The sequence below is a fragment of the Pipistrellus kuhlii genome, unplaced genomic scaffold (assembly GCF_014108245.1).
Source record: "Pipistrellus kuhlii isolate mPipKuh1 unplaced genomic scaffold, mPipKuh1.p scaffold_m20_p_7, whole genome shotgun sequence".
NCBI lineage: Eukaryota > Metazoa > Chordata > Mammalia > Chiroptera > Vespertilionidae > Pipistrellus > Pipistrellus kuhlii.
The window spans coordinates 74,724,840-74,743,730 of NW_023425573.1; the positions used below are offsets into that span (position 1 = coordinate 74,724,840).

Consider the following 18,891-nt stretch of genomic DNA (forward strand, 5'->3'; position numbering starts at 1 on the left):
AAATTTTGTAATTACTAACCGGTATTCGAGGCATTTCTAAGCATGTGGCACTGAAGAGTCCTGGTGGGTGGCCCTGTGTGCTGGCACCAGGACTGGCATCCAGTCATTCCAGCACAGTCAAATGAACCATTGCCACAGTCTCGTGGCAACAGCATGGAGCTTGTTTTCTTTTACTATCAGGCAGCTCAGAATGGTTATTGTTGAGAGTAGACTCCATTAAATGATCACAAACTTTTAAGGATATTGAAGCAGTCATCTTGTTTCACCCCCAGGTTCCTCAAATCTACAAAATAAAGGGGTACCAGCCATTCTCTGTCCAGATGTCTTCAGCAAGTTATAGGCCTCAAAAGCTTGCTCGGCCGCTGAAGCAAGGAGCTGAGGTAACATGTCCCCCCTTCGGGAACTCACCATTCCCCTCTCGTCCCAGCATCAAGACTAACGGTGCTCTCGGTCCTCGCACAGGATGAAGCCACTACTGTGATAGCCCTGCCAAAGCAGGACGTCACCCCTCAGTCCCCTGGCAAGATCTCAATCTTGAACATGAAACCACCCGAGGCCTTAGTTGCATCTCCAGATTACGACCCACTTTACATCTTTGTAAGTGACCATTGAAAGAAGTCTTGTGTTCTGTGTTCCTTTATTTCAGCAGTTGTTTTATAAGAAAATAGATGTATTAATTGGGAATATTTTTACCTCTTTGGAATTTCAAGATTTAAATAATATGTCATCAAAATTGCTTGGTTGGAGAATATCAATGCTTCTGTCTTTTAATAATCCTAGCATTTATTTTTATGACAATAGCTTTGTGATCTTTTCTAATTATATATCATATATAATATACTAGAGGCTTGATGCATGAAATTCATGCAAGGGACTCAGCCCTCGCAGCCACAGCAGCCTGCCTCGGCCCTCGCAGCCCCAGCTTTGTCCGGAAGTTTATCCAGAAGGATGTCTGGAAGGAAGGTCGTTTGGCTGTCTGGTCTAATTAGCATATTACACTTTCATTATTATAGATTATATGTATATACATGCACACACACATAATATTTAAAAAAGAGAGAAAGAAAAATCACAACAGAAAAAGAAAGTAAAATTACCCCAAATCCCATCACTCAAAATTCTATTGGTTCCTATTTCACGCTTGGGCAGTGCATCGCTGCCACACTCACGCCTCTGCCTACCAGATTTCTCTGTCCTGCTCTGTTTCTGTAGCTGCACATGCTCACCCACCAAAAGCACCCTCACCATGCCACTTCCTGCTCATTAGTCTTCATGGGCCCCCTTTTCTACCAAATTAAGCCTACTCTCCTGACACTGTGAGTCTGGTCATAACCCCCATCCTCATGTGTGTAGAGAGACATGCGTCCTTGTCTCTCTACACACTTCCCTGCCAAACATTATGTGCTTCCCTCCCATCACCAGGTCTCTGCTTATTGTGACCTGCCCTCTTCTCTCTTCTACTCACATTTCCAGCTGCCCAAGTCCCACCCAGACAGGAAATCTGATGAAGTTCTACGCAATAATTGCATTACATACACACAGAGAATGGGGGACCTCAAACACTACTTGGGAAAGCCCCCTTTGTGAGAACCTACAGTGCGGGCAGAGGTGCTAATGGTCACAGCCAAGGTCACCCAGCCAGTTAGTGGAGAGCTGGAATGCCACCTGCCTGTCTCCTGGCCATTCTAGGGGCTCCTCCTCAGATCTGTGCTGCTTTTCTGTGGAGAGCTGTGGTGTTTGGCCATGCTGAGGCATTTTCTTGTTGTCTCTTGGGTTGAGGAGAATGCTCCCCAGAGACAAAAAATCTTAGAACTAGAATAACTTTGCACTTGAAAATCACTTTAACTCAGTGATTTTCAAACTTCCTCTAGTACCAGAACCCTCTCAACTGATGAAATTTTACAGAGAAAGGCAAAATGTAAAACAGATAAAGTTCTGGTTGCTTGGATGGCAGTGGGGCAGGGGCAAAGCCCTAGGGTCCCCGCAGCAAGGTCTGAACAATCAGTGTTTGTTCCCCAGACCCACCCTCTACCATCTTCTCATTGTTTTAAAAGTGAGAACACTGGTCTGGAGGAGCTAAGGGATTTTCCAGCCATACCAAACTTCCTTAGAAAATATCAGTAGTTATTTATTAATCTATTAATTACACTAATACTTAGGGTGTGCCTACTATGCATAGGATAGGAATCCAATAACGGAGCAATTCATCTAAGAGGCACAACAACCCTAAATATCTAATATCAGAGCTTCAGAATGATGCAACAAAAACTGATTGAACCACAAAGGAAAAAGTAGACAAACCCACATTACAGTTGGTCAATTAAACACCCCTCTCTCACAAACAAGGTTCAATAAAATGGAAAAAAAAATCCAATTAAATGAAGAATTTTTTCTGACTTGGATAGATTAAATCAAAATAACTAGCATAAAAATATCTAGGAACCCCCACTCCTCGCCCCCCCCCCCACACACACACACAATTTGGAAGCAAAACTATATACTTTAAAATAGCCAAAAGGCCAAATAAGAAATTACAAAGTATTTTTAACTGAATGAAAATGAAAACATAACACTAACATTTTGTAAGAAATTTATAACACTATACACCTACATTTAAAAATGAGCTCAGGACCTAACTGGTTTAGCTCAGTGGATAGAGCATTGGCCTGCGGACTAAAAGGTCCCAGGTTCGATTCTGGTTGCAAGCACATCCCCAGTAGGGGTGTGCAAGAGGCAGCTGATTGATCTTTCTCTCTCATCAATTAATATATATATATATATATATATATATATATATATTTTTTTTTTTTTTTTTTTTTTTTTTTTTTTTTTTTTTAATGAGTTCAGGCAAGAGCCCTCTTCCATCTTTCTCCCTGCCCCAGCAGCACATTAGCCCTCTGCAGAAGCAGCTTGCAGCCTTCCCGGTCAGCTTAGCTGGAACATTCAATGCTGGCACCACACTAAGCTCCCCTTTCCCCATTTCTCTGCCTCCCCAGTTGGCTGCAGTTCCCTTAAGTTGTGGGAGACCTTTGTTTCTTGGCAACGAGATTGGGTTTCTACAAGCCATGTGTTTTGTGATTCTTAAAAATATTTTAGAAAAATATACAGACAAACAAATAGGACAAAATCTCAACCTACAAGTTCTTAAACATCTGAAATTAAACAGCTGTGAAAGGGGGAACAGCTATGTTGTTGTTGGCGACAAGAATGGCGTTTAGGTTAGAAAACCCTGGAAGAGTCGTTGCAAGGCTCTGATCTCATACTGAGGTATAATTGCTCTGTGCCTCCTTTAGTCCTGCTGGAAAACTAATAAAACACAGGATCTTCCCTAAAACCAGATACTGCCTCCATATGGAGCCTTCCTCAATTAAAACCATCACCAAAACCATGTTAACTGTTGACATTTCCTGATAGAGCAAATGGCATGTTCTTCTTTGCCTTCTTTTCAAGTTTTTCAGAAGCTGCTTTTGTTTTCAAAGCCAGACGCTTACTTGCTTTTTAAAACCACTTTGCTTATTTAATAAAGCCCCCTAATTCATCGAGCTGAGAAACAAATGCTTTAAGCCGTTTTAGGTTGTCCTTGTTTCCATGTGATGAGTTTTAGGGCAGCCACGTGGGCTGTGACATCCGCAGAGACACCGAGGAGCGAGGAGCGACTGGCATTGGAGACTGCGGTGTGAAGACACCTGCTCTCCTGCTCCTCCCCAAGGCGCGGCCACGGAGGCCGTATCAGCGCGAGGGGAAGCCCCGGAGAACGTTAGCGGTGCCTGCCCTCCGCCTGCCTCACAGGCCAGTCAAGAAAGGAGAATCGTTTTCTCTCTCTCCTGCAGAATCCCAACCCAGGATTGTTTGCTGTGATGCACCCTCTGACCTACACAGAAACCTCAATGGATTACCATCTGTGCACTCACCCCAAGTACAAGTACACCAAGGCGTCCCACGTTGGGTCCAGCATTCCTGTCACCCAGAAACAGTTTCTCCATCACACGGTAATGCCGTCCCCACGCGCTGGCAGAGCTGGCCCCGGGAATATGGATGTGGGCACCCCTGGAATTGAGACAAAGAAGGTTTGCAGCCACAGCTGCGGAACAAGAAAGCTAACAGCGATGGCCATGTGCACTCTCGTGCCCACAGCCCTCAAAGGTCCAAGGGGAGACGCAACACCACTCTGGCCCCATCCTTGCCCACCTCTTTGGCTGCAAGGCGCCCTTTTTCCACATTCCACTCTCTTTTTTCCTTGAAGATGACACCACTCTGCATTTTTATTCCTATTTCAACCACGAAAACACCATCACATGGCAGGCATACCCCCACGGCCTGATTGACTCTTTCTTTATCCCCAATCAGGTGCTGATATGACAAATGCACATTAAGGAAAAGACTCCAAAGAATTCCTCTTCCCCCAGATAACCAACCTGAATATCCAGTGACATCTCTTGGGAGTTACCCTCAAGATCTTTACACTCATTATCCATGCCCTACTGTGGCCAACTACACCTCAAACAGCTCCTCCTCCTGACCTTTTTGTTCTGTGATTTGTGCAATGGCCCATGTGACCCCTGATCCCTGCTTCGCCCTCAAGTATCTCACCACCACTGGGTTCTACCAGTCTGCCCCAAACGCTTTTGAATCTCCCTCTACTCCCCCCGCGGCCACCACTGTGCTGTCAGGCCTCTCTCGAAAACTTCCTTCAGTGCACATCCCTCCACTCACGTTATTTTTAGTTCGAACCCTCTCCATGGTCCTGCTGCCTGTGGGACTAGCTCCAAGCTCATTAGCTTGGCCCCAGGCCTTTCCTAACCAGCCCGCCTCTCCAGTCCTATTCCCTGCAGCCTTGCCCCCCTCACTCTCAGCCCAGCTGGCGCCCTCCTGGCAGCACCCGTGCACCTCCCTGCCCTTGCAGGTACTTCCCCTGCCTACATGCCCTTTGATGCACCACCTTCAGCACCACAGTCCCAATAACCAAACAGATGATAAGGCTACATCTGCCCTCCCCGCAGAACCTGCTGAATCATGATGTGTCTAATGAATTGGGAGAGGGGTAGCGGGGAGGAGTTCCGTTGGCCCCACGTTAATTGTGTGCTGCATCGTCGAATGCCTTTTGCTGAAGCAGTTGTCTTTTAGCTTCATACAAATTCAATCAAACTGAATGAAATTATAAATTTTGGAATTAATATTTGAGCATAAACTATAGTGATTGAATGAAATGAAAGTCCGTCCTAGACTTCGCCTCACCAAACAGTTCCTTTACATGTCCTGTCCTGTGCTGGCTCCCATTCCAGGACATTATACCCGGAATAATGCACTGGAAGAAATTCCAGCCCCTGGTCCTCTCATCTCTGCCGGACACCTTCAAAATAGAGACAACATCGAGGTAAGCACAGCTTATCCCTCTTGGAGGCTGCGGTCCCAAAGCGTGACATGCCAACCGGTGTCAGGTGATGCTTTCTTAATGCATGAAGGAAGTCAGCTAGTCACCAAAAAAGATGATGTACACTACTTTTCAAATTTTGAATTGGTCTTAAATAACTTTAAAAACAACTAGTGTCTGCCAAACCTGTTTGGATCAGTGGATAGAGTGTCAGCCTGCGGACTGAAAGGTCCCAGGTTTGATTCCGGTCAAGGGCATGTACCTTGGTTGTGGGCACATCCCCAGTAGGGGGTGTGCAGGAGGCAGCTGATCTATGTTTCTCTCTCATCGATGTTTCTAACTCTCTATCTCTCTCCCTTCCTCTGTAAAAAAATCAATAAGATATATTTTTAAAAAATAAAATAATAAAAATAACTAGTGTCACAGGTGGCTAGTTGGCCATATTTTAATAAAAGTGAACAACCAATCCATATAATTCAGCTGAAATATTCCTGGTTCATTCTCCACATTTTAAAATTGCCAAAATGAGCCTTCTACACCATCCTGGTCCGGTCCCAAAGGATCCATGTTTCCCTCACACCACAGCCTGTGAGAGAGCCACAGCGAGGCCCACCGTCATCATCTTACAGAGACACAGCTCAGCTCCAGGCGCAGAATGGGGAGATGAGAATATTGTTGGACCAAAGAAATTTAGAGCCATCCCTTTCCTCTAATTGGCTTATACACCACCTCTTCAAGTCCCGAGATACCAAACCAGAAGCCTGCTGCCTTTTCTTCAGGGCTTCGCCTGATCAAGAACCCACTTCCGAACCCTTGAATTTGCATCTTTAGTTCATTGTCCTTATAAACATAGTTAAATAAGTTGTTGGTGAGAAAATTTGACCAGAATCCTGGAATGATTGTTATCACCTTATGTTCAAATCCTTGCTTCAGAATGAGGCCTACCCCAAGGGGACAGAGCCCTGCCATGGCCCGGGAATGGTCAAGAAAACCGAGCTCTGCTCTGCCACCAACCAGGATCAGCGGGTGATCTTCCCCCCTTTCTTCTCCCTCCTCCTCCCCGTGACCCTTCTCCCCTCTTCCCCTCCTCCCCACAGTGTGTCCAGTTGCTCTCCCTCAGCAGAATGCCACGCCCACTGCTGCCTCCAGGGGCTGTAACTCAGCCACACACACCTCTGATCCCAGCCTCTGGCCCAGAAGGAGGGGATTGGACTTATGGAGAAGACCCTTCTCAGCCTTGACATTTTCCTTTAGGAGGAGGAGGAGAGCTTACCCAGGGCGCAGCAGCCTCAGATGTAGTCCCTCCACCGCTCCCGGGTGGAGGGACCAGCTGAGTTGAAATCCAGTGTGTGACTCCAGAACACTTCATTTACTTCCTTCTTTGCCTGCGGAAAAGCTTTTCCTGAATTAAGGAAAATCCAGACTTGCTTCCAGAGATTTTCCGAACACCATCCCTTTGTGGTTCCTCCTCAGCGCGTCTCTATCTTCCTCCTTGCCTGGAGAGTCCATGACACCAAACATAGGACATGTAGGAGTCCAAAAACAGTAGTTCTTTTTCTATGCGTTTATTCATACCACACCCACCACGGCCACCTCAGAATAAACTAAGCCTCTCTGAGCTCCACTGAGCATATCTCCAAAGCCCGAGATCTCCATAATGGCAGTGACATGGTGACACTGTAGAGAGAACAATGTGCTGGCATGTGAGAGACCTGCCTCCATTGCTTGCTAGCTGTCACCAGCTCAATGTCCTTGGGCACGTCACTTGTTACTGAAGCCCTTTGCAGTTTCCCTGCCTGTGACACAGTCATGGTGAGGGCATCCTCCCCCCGCCGTCTGCGGATTAAAGTAAAATGATGGTGTGAAGTATTAGCACCATCTTTAGTAACTTCCTCTCTTCTCCCTTCCATTCCCACCCACCACAGCTTGCAATCCCCCTGTTGCCACCGGATGGCGACTGTCCGCCACCACCTGAACGCCTGCCTCATTTTGCTGTGGGGCAAGGACACTTCAAACCTGACGCACACAGTCCGTAAATGTGGCTGGGTGTGGGGTACTGCCAGGAGGCTGGCTAAGCAAGATGAGGAATGGCGAGAGGTGGTGACTGCCTGTGCCCACCAACTGCCCCCTCCTCCCCACACACACACAGGTCTCCAGAACTAAGGGGGGATCTCCCGAGGCTGTTCTTTCAAAAAGCAGTCAGAACGCAGTGACCTGGGGCTTGACTTAACCATGAATTAAACACGAATTCCACGTGAATTAAAGAAAAGTCCTGACCATGAGTTGTTACTTTCAGCTTCGGGTCTGGGTTTCCAAATAAACCATAATTGGTAACATTATAAAGTCAAAAGAGGATTCTATATTTCTTCATTCTGGGTTTTCATGGTATAAGATTCTAGATAATGGAGGGGTTTTTTATTATTATTATTTCTAATAGGAGTTATAAAATAATGACATTTCTTTTTACATTCCTATAAATCCATTAATGATACTTCAACTTTGCCTGAATAAATTACTTATTGCTTATGAGGTATTTCCCTTTTATCTTTTCCCCCTGAGAGTTACCTGTTTGTTGTTAAACCGTGTGATGTAGTTAGTGTTTATTCCAAGTCGTTTTGGTATTCAGAATAATCAAAACAGCTCAACTTGGTTTCTTTACTCCTTAGTGAGTGTAGAAAGAATTTGTTGAATCTCTAGGACTTTCATAAAATCTGAGAGTCGACAGCAACTGAATGAGTTGTCTAGTCCGGTGCCAGAACTCTGGGTTTGACAGGTGAGTGAGATGGCCAGGGGGCTTTGGGGCTGCTTTGGCATTGTCAGCATTTACTGTGCCAACTAAGGCTTTAAAACAAACAAAGCAGAGCAAAACCCCACCCACCCTCTGTTGTTGCCATTACTTCGTTTCAGAAGAACATATTAACATACAAAATTAAGAGGAGCCCTGGCTGGTATGCTCAGTGGTCAGAGCACCAACCTGGGCACTGAAGGGTCGCAGGTTTAATTCCCTGTCAAGGGGATGTACCTGGGTTTCAGGTTTGATTCAGGCCGAGTAGGGGAGGCAGCCAGTTAATGTCTCTCTCACATTGATGTTTCTCTCTCCCTCCCTCCTTCCCACTTTCTCTGAAAAGCAATGGAAAAAATATATATCTTCAGGTGAAGATTAACAAAAAAACTAATAAGAGGAACATAGTCTCAAAACTTTAAAATCGGGTCATCAGGGAAAGCACGTGGTGGCTGCCATTCTGTCTTCCCAGCCCTGCCTGCTTTGGAGATAGTCGCGGCTTGCAGCCACTGGGCCTCTTCCGGACACGAAGTCCTGACTGTCCCCCGGGGCAGAGGGGATGGGGGGCCCAGTGCGCTGTCAGCTAGAACCTGCACCCTGCCATAGTCAGGCAGTAAGCCACTCCCTGGGTTCCTTTCCGTGAGGAATGACATGAAAGCCAATATCAGGCGCTTCGCATACACATTGCCCCGTTGGGGGAGGGGGGGCGGGGAGGGGGGGGGCTTCTTTCTTGGCCTCTTCTGCAGATAAGTCAGGGTGTATATGTAGGGAATACACACACACACACATATATATACATGTACATACCAAAACACTGTGCGCACACACACATAGTGTGTACATGTGTACGTATGCATGTGCACATAAGCACCTGTACATACACAGTATACATATCAGAAATCAAGAGTTCACACCAGTGCTTATATAAATTATCTATCCATAGAGTATTGCTTCCTTCCCCCGCTCATTTTTGCATGTTCCTTCTCTCCCTCTCTCCCTGTGAGAACCCTGGCTCCTAGCACATTTACTCACTCAGTGTTACAGCTCATCTAAACTTGTCTCAGAATCACTGCACCTGTAACCACCCTAATAAGCAAGCACAACAGAGTTCAGATTGATTTGTAGTTTCCCCTACCCCCTCCACACTCAAAGCAGGAAGTATACACTGAGTGGCCAGATTATTATGCGTTCAGAGATCTTAATAATCCGACCACTCAGTGTATAGTCAAGTACGATATTTATAAACTGTTTGGATTACTTCTTCCCACCCTCCTTCACCTCCCCCCCCCCTTTCTCTTTCTCCCTCTCTCTCTTTCTCTTCTTTCCCTCCAGTGTGATTATGGAATTCATGTGAAACATTATTTGTTTCAGTCTAGGGTTTTTTCTTTAATTCCTTATGGATTTAATGTTATTTTTTTATATGTAGAGCATTGACGCGCTTTCCAAACTCAAAAGTACAAGAAAGGCATGCAGAGCAACGTCTCACCCTCCCGGCCCCTCCCAGCCTTTGTGGTAACCAGCTAGGTCTTCTATCTTACCCATCTTTGTTTCTCTTTATAATGCTCAGCAGAACATATGTATTTTTCTTACTTTCCCTTCTTTCTTATACAAAAAAAAATATCTATATTTCTGAACCCTGGGAAATATCTTATTTGGCAACATATTCTTGCATTTGCCTGGGACCTGTCACACCCCCTGCCGTTGCCCCGAGGGAAACCTAAGTGGGATTTCGGGAGTAAAGGAGGACAGAATGGAAAAGGCCTCCACGGGGGTACAACAAACGTGCTTTAGAAAATTATGCAAAGACCCCAAGACTGCTAATGTGATTGTATACCTTTGGTTGCTCGTGTGCTTCTCCCACAGCTGTGACTCCCTCAATTCAGTCATGCTTCCTATAGAAGTCCCTGCGATTCTCAGCGCCTTACCAGAAGAGGACAGACTGGAAACGGTCGAACGGTAGGTAGAGTCTTCCCCTTTGTCTCTGATGTCATCTGTTTTCCAGTTATGCTGGTGCTGGGAGAGATTTCAGAAGAGCATGCGGTGCCTGAGCTTGCAACCCAAATGAGACCAGGCTCCTGCCGGCGAACCCCTAAATAGATAAGATGCCAAATTCTTTGGGAGGATACACAGTCTCTAGGTCTCATGTGCTGATCATTGGGTGTCTGGGAGCTCCAGGGAGGGGAGAGCAGAGGCAGTGTGGGTGGGTTGGAGGACTTCAGTGGTCGTGTGGACTTGGGTCAGTACTTGAAAGACAGGTAGATTATGGCTTGTCTCAGTTTCGGTTCTTACAAGGGTATTTCTTGTATCACATGATCTCACGCATCTAGGGGAAATAATGAGCGACATAAACTGATGAACAAAAAACAGACCCAGAGACAGGGAAGCAGCAATCACACTGTCAAACCTCAGAGGGAAGGTAGGGGAGGGTGAGGATAAGGGGGAGAGATCAACCAAAGGACTTCTGTGCGTGCATATGAGCCTAGCCAGTGGCCATGGACAACAGGGGGCTAGGGACATGCATGGGGAGGGGTTTTGGATGGGAATGGGGGGATGAGGACAATTATGAGATACCATAATCAATAAAGAAATAAAAATTAATTAATTAATTAATCAATTTAAAAAAATAAAAAGCAAAGCATGGGCGGAAAAAAGAAAGAAAGACAGGTAGGACTTGGATTAAAAAAACATAGGCTCAAAACCAAGGCACTTACGTTTCATTTTACTGATGAACATGCAACAGCCAGTGGAAACCTATCCTTGAATCTCCTATCACTGTGCCCACTTAAGCATTTTTATATGTAAATAATCAGTTAGTGAAATGCCCAGTATCTGAGACATAGCTGACCTCCTATCATCACTTCTCCTAAGACCTGCCCACGTGCAGTGACACTGGGCAATACCTGGGCATCTAAAGCAGGAATCCAAGTTTGAACAGGAAGGCTGAAGTGTCTTCTGTTCAGACCACCGCCTGGGGGCGTTTCTGCCCCAGCTGTGGCCACCAGGTGCACACTTGCTTGAGGATCAGCGGAACAGGTCCTGCTGGCAGGGCCATTGGGGAGCGCTCAGCAAACCGAAACATAGCTAGCCCCTCCTCCACTCACCACTGATGTGAAGACTACTGTGACTTGGTTTCCTCACCTTTGAAATGGGAATAATAGTGCCTACCTCATAGAGGGTTGACAGTTGAAGGAGAGGATGATGCTAATGATGAGGGTGGTAACTATAGTAACACATTTGCTGAGCTGTCAGCATGGATCAGGTGCCAGTTTGGCCCATTTAATCCCCAGGATCAGCTCTTGTTATCATCCCCGCTTTAGAGGTGAGGAATCTGCTAATGGGAAGGTCATGTTTGCAAAGCAGTATAGCGGTTTGCATATAAGAGCTGCTTAGTAACTGTTAGTCTCAACCGTATGGGACTGCCACAACTTTTGCAGCTTTTGCAGGTGCTTTTCTTAAAAGAAACCTGCTGGGCCCACCCCCAGTCCTGTCTCACTGCTGAATACGTTCCTGTTTGTGGATCCAAACCTTGAGGCCGTTGTTGCCTTTGGCGATCTTGGAAGCATTTCTCTTTAGCGAAGTATGGTGGAGGGGGATGCTATCAAGCAATCCATTCTCCTCTTCTTCTAAAGTATAATAACAGAGTTGTCAAAACTAGGGGCTGTATTTCCCAGCCTCCCCTGCAGTTAAGCCATCCATTTGACTAAGCCCTTGCCAAAGAACTGTGAGCAGACGTGAGCTTTTCTATTTCCTGCACACCCCGCCCCCTCCCCTGCTCCCGCTGATCTGTACAGCGACCCAGCTGTAACCAGCAGGCAGCAAAGCTCTGGCCCAGGGGCCAGCAAACTGGCCCACAGCCAAAGCTGGCCTGCCCCCTGGTTTCGTGAGTAAAGTTTCACTGTGATATAACCATACATATTTATTTGAGTATTTTCTAATTGCTTTCATGATACAAAAAGCAGAGTTGAATAATTATACAAGAGACTGTGTGGCCTGCAAACTCTTTACAGAAAAAAGCGAGCTGACTCCCAGTCTAAGGGATAGCAGACCAAATACATTAATTTCTTCTGTCACCCATAGATTATTTACAAACATATTGTTTAATTTTTCAAACAGTTATGGATTTATTTTTTAGTTATCTTCTATGCAATTGAATTCTGTTCAAATTCCATTGTGGCTAGAGATTGTACTTCAATGATTTTAATCTTTGAAACTCATTTAGGCTTTCTTTATAGGCCAGGGTATGGTCAGTATTGGTAAATGTTCCACGTATACTTGAAAAGAACATGAATTCTGTAATCCTGTTTTTGAAATTGCTTTTTATACTCTGGTAATAAATAATGACTCCTACTGTTGTTCAGTGGTAGAAAGCAATTTATCAGCCCTCTGCTTCTCTTAACACGGACTCAACACAAGTAGGTAGAACTAACATTGAAGACCACAAGAGTTGCATAACTCTTAAATGATTCAGTATTTCTCTCTTTTATTTTGAGAAGGAAAACAGTTTTCATATTCCTTTTCAGTGAACAGAATATGGAAATTATGTTGACTCCAGAAATGATCGAAGTGGAATTCCCTATGTTGGACCACAGGAACAGCAAAAAGGAGAAGTAAGTGGATGCTTTTATGCCTACTAAGAGGTGGCCTTGGATAAAATTTGCCCAACATGAACCACAGAACTGTCATGTTGTCTGAATCCACATATCTCAAGTTTTAAGAGAGAGGTTTCCTGTGCTTTTGATAATTAGATGTGTATTTTATTTTAGGCACACAGCATTCTTTTAAATGTTGTTAGCAAATATGCCTTTAAAAACTGAATCCAATTTTTCCAGTTGCTTCTCTCAGAGATCTGTTTGTTTCTTATTGATAGTGAAGGAGTTTCATCCCATATGAAAGGAGTTTCATTCCAGGCTCTGGAGGCAAATGAGACATATGAGTCCCAACTCCACCATTTATGACATGTGAGATCACCAGCCAGGTTACTTACCTTTGGTGACCAGGTCTCAGTTTCCTCATTTGTAATGTGCAGAACACAGACTCTCCCAGGCAGTTGTGAGGATTAAATAAGACTCAAATGTGAAGACACCAAGCTAGTTGGTAGATGTGAACCAGATGCTTGGCAGATGTTGATGTCTCTCTTTGCCTCTACATCAGGGACCAACCAGCTAAGCAAACATCATCCTTAAAGAAACTGGGATTGATTAATCTACACTAATAAAAGAGAAACATGCAAATTAACCATCACTCCTCTATGCCCACCAGCCAATCAGGAGAAAGATGGCAGCTGCCCAACTGCTCCAGGCACGGAGTGGCCAGGCGCAGCAGGACACCTGCTATGAGAGGGAGTGGGGAGGTGAAGGGATCTACATGAGTGGCACTCTGGCACAGCAAAGACGAAGACTGCAGACTAGTCTGCAGCAAAGATGAAGATGGCAGACTCTGGTCGGAGTCTGCAGCGCAGCAATGAAAATGAAGGCAGCAGACTCCAGCCAGAGCAAAGGCCGGGGTACTGGGTGCTGGAGGAAAGCTGGTGCTGGAAGCCAAGGGAAGAAAGGCCTATTGCACGAATCTCTTCATGCAACAGGCCTCTAGTATTTTTATAATGGACACAACCACATGTTGCTCATATGGTTCATAAGTTTAAAAATAAAAATACTTTTTATTATTAAAAATAATCAAAAACTGCCTGGTTGGTGTGGCTCAGTGGTTGAGGGTCAACCCATGAACCAGGAGTTCATGCTTGGTCAGGACACATGCCCAGGTTTCGGGCTCAATCACTAGTAGAGGGTGTACAGGAAGTAGTTGATCAATGATTCTTTGTCATCATTGATGTTTCTAACTCTCTCTCCCTTTCCTTTCCTTTATCTGAAATCAATAAAACATATTTTTTAAACTAAAAAAATATATATAAGGAATAAAATAAAAACATAACCCTACCACCTAGAAGCAATAACATACATTTTGATGTATGGTCCTACAAATATTTATTTATTTAAGTAAATAAATGTATATTTATTTTACCAAAATTCAATCATATTATTTATATTGGTTTGTCTTTTTAATATATATTTTTTATTGATTTCAGAGAGGCAGAGAGAGATAGAAACATCAATGATGAGTGAGAATCATTGATTGGCTGTCTCCAGCATGCCCCACACTGGGAATCGAACCCACAACCCAGGCATGTGCCCTTGATTGGAATCGAACCTGGGACCCTTCAGTCTCCAAGTCAACGCTCTATCTAATGAGTCAAACTAATTAGGTCATATTATTTGGTATTTTACACTTTATAAAAAATATTATTGATTTCAGAGAGGAATGGAGAAGGAGAAATAGAAACATCAGTGATGACAGAGAATCATTGATTGGCTATCTCCTGCATGCCCCACACTGGGATTTGTTTTTCCACTTTGACAATAAGACATCCCTCTCACAATCCAGGACTGCTGGTTCCCAACTACTCACCTGCCTGCCTTCCTGATTGCCCCTAACTGCTTCTGCCTGTCAGCCTAATCACCCTCCAACCATTCCCCTGCCAGCCTAATCACCCTCTAACCACTCCCCTGCCAGCCTGTTTGCCCCTAACTACCCTCCCCCGCAGGCCTGGTCACCCCTAACTGCTCTCCCCTGTAGGTCTGGTCACTCCTAACTGCCCTCCCCTGCAGGCCTTGTCCCCCCAACTGCTCTCCCCTGCAGGCCTGGGTCCCTCCCAATAGCCCTTTCCTGTAGGCTCAGTCACCCCCAACTTCCCTCCTCTGCTGGCCTGGTCACCCCTAACTGCCCTCCTCTGCAGGTTTGATTGCCCCCAACTGCTCTCCCCCACTGGCCTGATTGCCCACAACTGCCCTCCCTTGCATGTCTGGTCCCTCCCAATTGCTCTCCCTTGATGGCCATCTTGTGTCCACATGGGGGCAGCCATCTTTGGCCACATAGGGACAGCCATCTAGTATGTTGGAGTGATGGTCAATTTGCATATTACTCTTTTATTAGATAGGAGATATATATATCTCGATTCCTTAAACCTCCACTGAGGCATTAGTGAGCTCAGGTGTTCTGTGAGTGCCCTGATGTATCCTTGTCTGGTTCTTTGACATTTAGAGAGGTGAGAGACCAGGCACAACCAGCAGAGAAGACAGCAGAAAAAGTGCTGGAGGAGATGAAAAATGTGCGGGCCAAAGCTTTCAACACGAACCTGATTCTAGAATGAAAACCAGCCGGTTGGTTCCTCTCATCTGCTTTCTGCAAGTCACTGTGGTCCTTTGTGTCCATTTATGTTCCAGCCATTTTTGCAACTAAAGTTTCTAGAGAAAAAAAAAAATGAAATGTGGATATATGGATGATGTATATATTTTTGTTATAACTTTTCTTTAAAAATAAAAGGTCATTAGTATGATGACAATGTCTAAAGCTTCTGGGTGGGAGACGTCGGGCAGGACAAAGGCTTCGAGCAGGGAGTGAGCCTCTGGGGAAAGGCGAGGGGTCAGGTGTGAGAGCCCGGGGAGGCGTGGCGCCAGGGCCAGAGGAGCGAGGCGGTGGGGAGGGCACCCTCCCACCTCTGCCCAGGACCAGCCCTCACTGACTTCGGCTTTGGAAGCCATTTCGGGAGAGATCAGCCTTGGCAAGGATGTTGGCTCCCAATAGCTAGGCATCGGCAGACACTAGCGAGGGGCGTTGGAAACGGAGGGGACACGGTGGGGCAGAGCTTGCAGGCTGGTTTGAGAGCAGCTGGAAGAAACACCCTCTGGGAACTCCCAGAAGCAGCTGGGCAGGAGATCATTGCCGAGGGGCCAAGGAGACCTGTAAACAGGTCAGAAATCAGGCCTTTGTGTTTGTCAGTGTCGCTTCATTCACGTACACCCACTGGTAAGGCTTATGGCAGTTGGAGTATAATCCTCATCCGAGACTATTTCTCCATTGGGAGGCAGAGGGAGACACCAGCAAAGGGAGGCAGAGCCCAGTTGCCACTCCTCAAAACTAGTGTACCAGGTACAGCAGTGCCCAGCTATTGTACAACTGAGTGTCAGGTCTACGACAAATAGTGCTTTATACCCCAGTAGCATATGTACTATTTGGGACATATTACACTAAAAAAAAAAGTAGTTCATTGTTTGTCCTAAACTCATAGTTAACTGGTGTTCTATGTCTTCATTTGCTGAATCTGGCAACCCTACTCAACACCCAGTGGTTTTGAGAGTGAACGTCTGAGTGGATATTGAGTGGATGAGACAGAGGCAGTAATTAGCACGGGAGTTGTGTGTGAGGCGTGAGGCAGGCTTTCCATCCAAGTGGGAGGACAGTGTTCCTTGGGGCCTCACATGTGCCAGCCCCTCTGCTGTCCCGGGAGAGCAGTGCACCAGTCCTCACACCCTCCCCTAGAGGCCGTGTGACTTGTCCCCAGGAGAGAAACTTTGAGGTTCACTTTAGCTTTCCCCTTCCTCATTGGTAACTTCTCCCTCCAGCAGTGCTAATCCCGCCCTCATTGTCCGCAGCGTGACTTAGCTGTTCAGTGTCAGCATATCCACAGAGTAGTGTCAGAAATGTTTATAGTGGGTGTGTGAAGGGTGCTGGAGCATCACAGTGGTTCTGAGAGCCAGACTCGGGCAAGTGTCCCGCCCCTCATTCCTCCTCCCAGTTCCCACCTCCTCATCTTATTGCCCCCGTCAGACTATCCCCCGTAGGGAATTAGTCTCTGCAGTTTCCGGTTCATCCTTCTGATTGGTAATCTTTCTCTTTTCAACTACATACATTTTATTGATTTTTTTATAGAGAGGAAGGGAGAATAGACAGAAACATCAATCAGCTACCTCCTACACACCCCCTACTGGGGATGTGCCCGCAACCAAGGTCCATGCCCTGACAGGAATAAAACCTGGGAGCCCTCGGTCCACAGGCTGACGCTCTATCCACTGAGCCAAACCGTTTAGGGCCTGATTGGTAGTCTTCTCAAGGCTCCCAGGGGCCAAGAACCCTGCCCTTCCCTCTGCATCCCTCCTCCACACTCACCGGCCTCAGCCGTCTCCTGAGTCTGCCCTCACACCTGCACCTTCACACCTGCTGCTCCTAAGACTCCACCACGTTCTGGTCTTCAAGTCCCTCACAGCTCAGGCTTCCCCAGGCCCTGGCCCTTGGGCCCTGCACTACTTCTGGGGAAGGAACTAAATCATCTCCTAGAGTCTAGTCCCCACAGCTACTGAGGAGGGAGGGGCCTGGCAGGCTTACTCCGGGAGCTGCCTCCCGGGATGTCCACCTTCCCCCCCCCAGCCACTGCTCAGCACTTCCAGCCAGGGTTCCTGAGCCCCTGCAACCCACCTCCGCACCCGCCTTCTTCCTGGCAGCCAGCACTGCATTGTTTGTGTGAGCTTTCTTACTTAGGGCTTGTTACACTGACTTTTAACCTGTTCTCATGTCAGTGCATGTCTCTGTATCCATCTGTTTCCCCGCCTACAACCCAGAGCCAATGCCTTTTCTTCTCTCCCTGCCTTCCAAGGCCCCTCTTCAGCTGTGGCCCCTGAAATGGGCTCAGTAAACTAGGGATCTGGTGCCACCTGGTGGATGCCACAAGAAAGGCCTCTTCTGCCTCCCAAGTTGTAGCCTAGGATTCCCACCATAGAGCCAAGTACTAGACTTCCAAATATGAATGATCGTCTCTGCTTTCCTTTTTTTTTTTTTTCTTCAAACGACCACTGGGTGGAAAAGGCCAGAAGACCTTATATAGATTGTCTTCTAAAAGTTCCTCCAGGGAAATCATTGGCCCATGAAGTGCGAGGGCTTCCTGTTTGAGGGATCAGAGCCAGTTCCATAGACATCAGATGTAGCCAAGGGCTGGCTGAGGGCATGAGGCGCTCGGGCTTAAACAGCTGTCCCTGGAGACTGCCAGCCCGTGCTCCTGCATCACTTGGGTTATCACCTCACTCTCTCTCTAAAGCCCAAACTATATAAAACCAAAGAACCTCAGGATAAGTCACTTCATTTTACAAGTAATTGTAATTGCTTCCTTTTAGTGAAGCATTTTCCTCACAACGTTCTGAGACACACAGAGTAGTTGTTGTTGCTATGGTGATTTGCATATGGGGAAACTGAGGTCCAGAGATGTTCGTGGATTTGCCCAATGAACAAAAGGGCCTGGTTTGGGCTTCCTGATCCCTAGCCCACTCTTCTCTCTACGACATGAAAATCAACGAGAATATTACAGATCTGCATTTCTTTACTTTTTATTTAAACTTTTAAATTTGGGGTCTCTAAATGTAAAGGTATTACATAACGATATTTATGTTTTACTTAGCTATTTGTTCTTAAATAGGGCATGTAGGAAAAATACAAACCTAAAAGCCCTGCTCTAAGGCCTGGATCTAAGAAATCCAGCGGTGAGCTTGTCCCACAAGGGCAGTGGCCGCATCTCACTCATTTATGCACGCCAGCATTGTCTGGTGCAGGTAGGCTCAATAAATGTTTGTTGGATCAAAGAATGTAAAAGAATATGAGAACTATGTGTCTAACATCTGTTCACCTCCCCATGGACATACATGCTCATAGAGTATATTTGTTATAGGAAAGAAAGCAGTTAAACCCAATAGAGAATTTAAAATCCAGAACATCAGAGATGGAAGGACATGGAACATCATCTAATCCCGTCCTGTTCAACATGGGTGTGGTCGCCACAAATGTAGCAAGTTCATGCAGTTTTCCTGACTTCTATTAAATAGGGGGAATAGCCTTTTTTACTTTATGGGATGCTTATGGG

The 18,891-nt window shown here is 46.0% G+C and overlaps 1 protein-coding gene across 1 annotated transcript in view; it reads left to right on the forward strand.

Annotated features, from left to right (window-relative positions):
* The window catches only part of CFAP221 (cilia and flagella associated protein 221), an 82,455-nt gene extending 66,824 nt beyond the window's left edge, over window positions 1–15,631 (forward strand). The window contains exons 17-23 of the mRNA XM_045575523.1: window positions 273–380; window positions 463–597; window positions 3,831–3,989; window positions 5,283–5,374; window positions 10,017–10,109; window positions 12,674–12,760; window positions 15,249–15,631. Coding sequence (XP_045431479.1) covers window positions 273–380; window positions 463–597; window positions 3,831–3,989; window positions 5,283–5,374; window positions 10,017–10,109; window positions 12,674–12,760; window positions 15,249–15,357 — 783 coding nt within the window. The 3' untranslated portion in view covers window positions 15,358–15,631. The remainder of the gene's footprint in view (window positions 1–272; window positions 381–462; window positions 598–3,830; window positions 3,990–5,282; window positions 5,375–10,016; window positions 10,110–12,673; window positions 12,761–15,248) is intronic.
* Window positions 15,632–18,891: the final 3,260 nt, after the last annotated feature.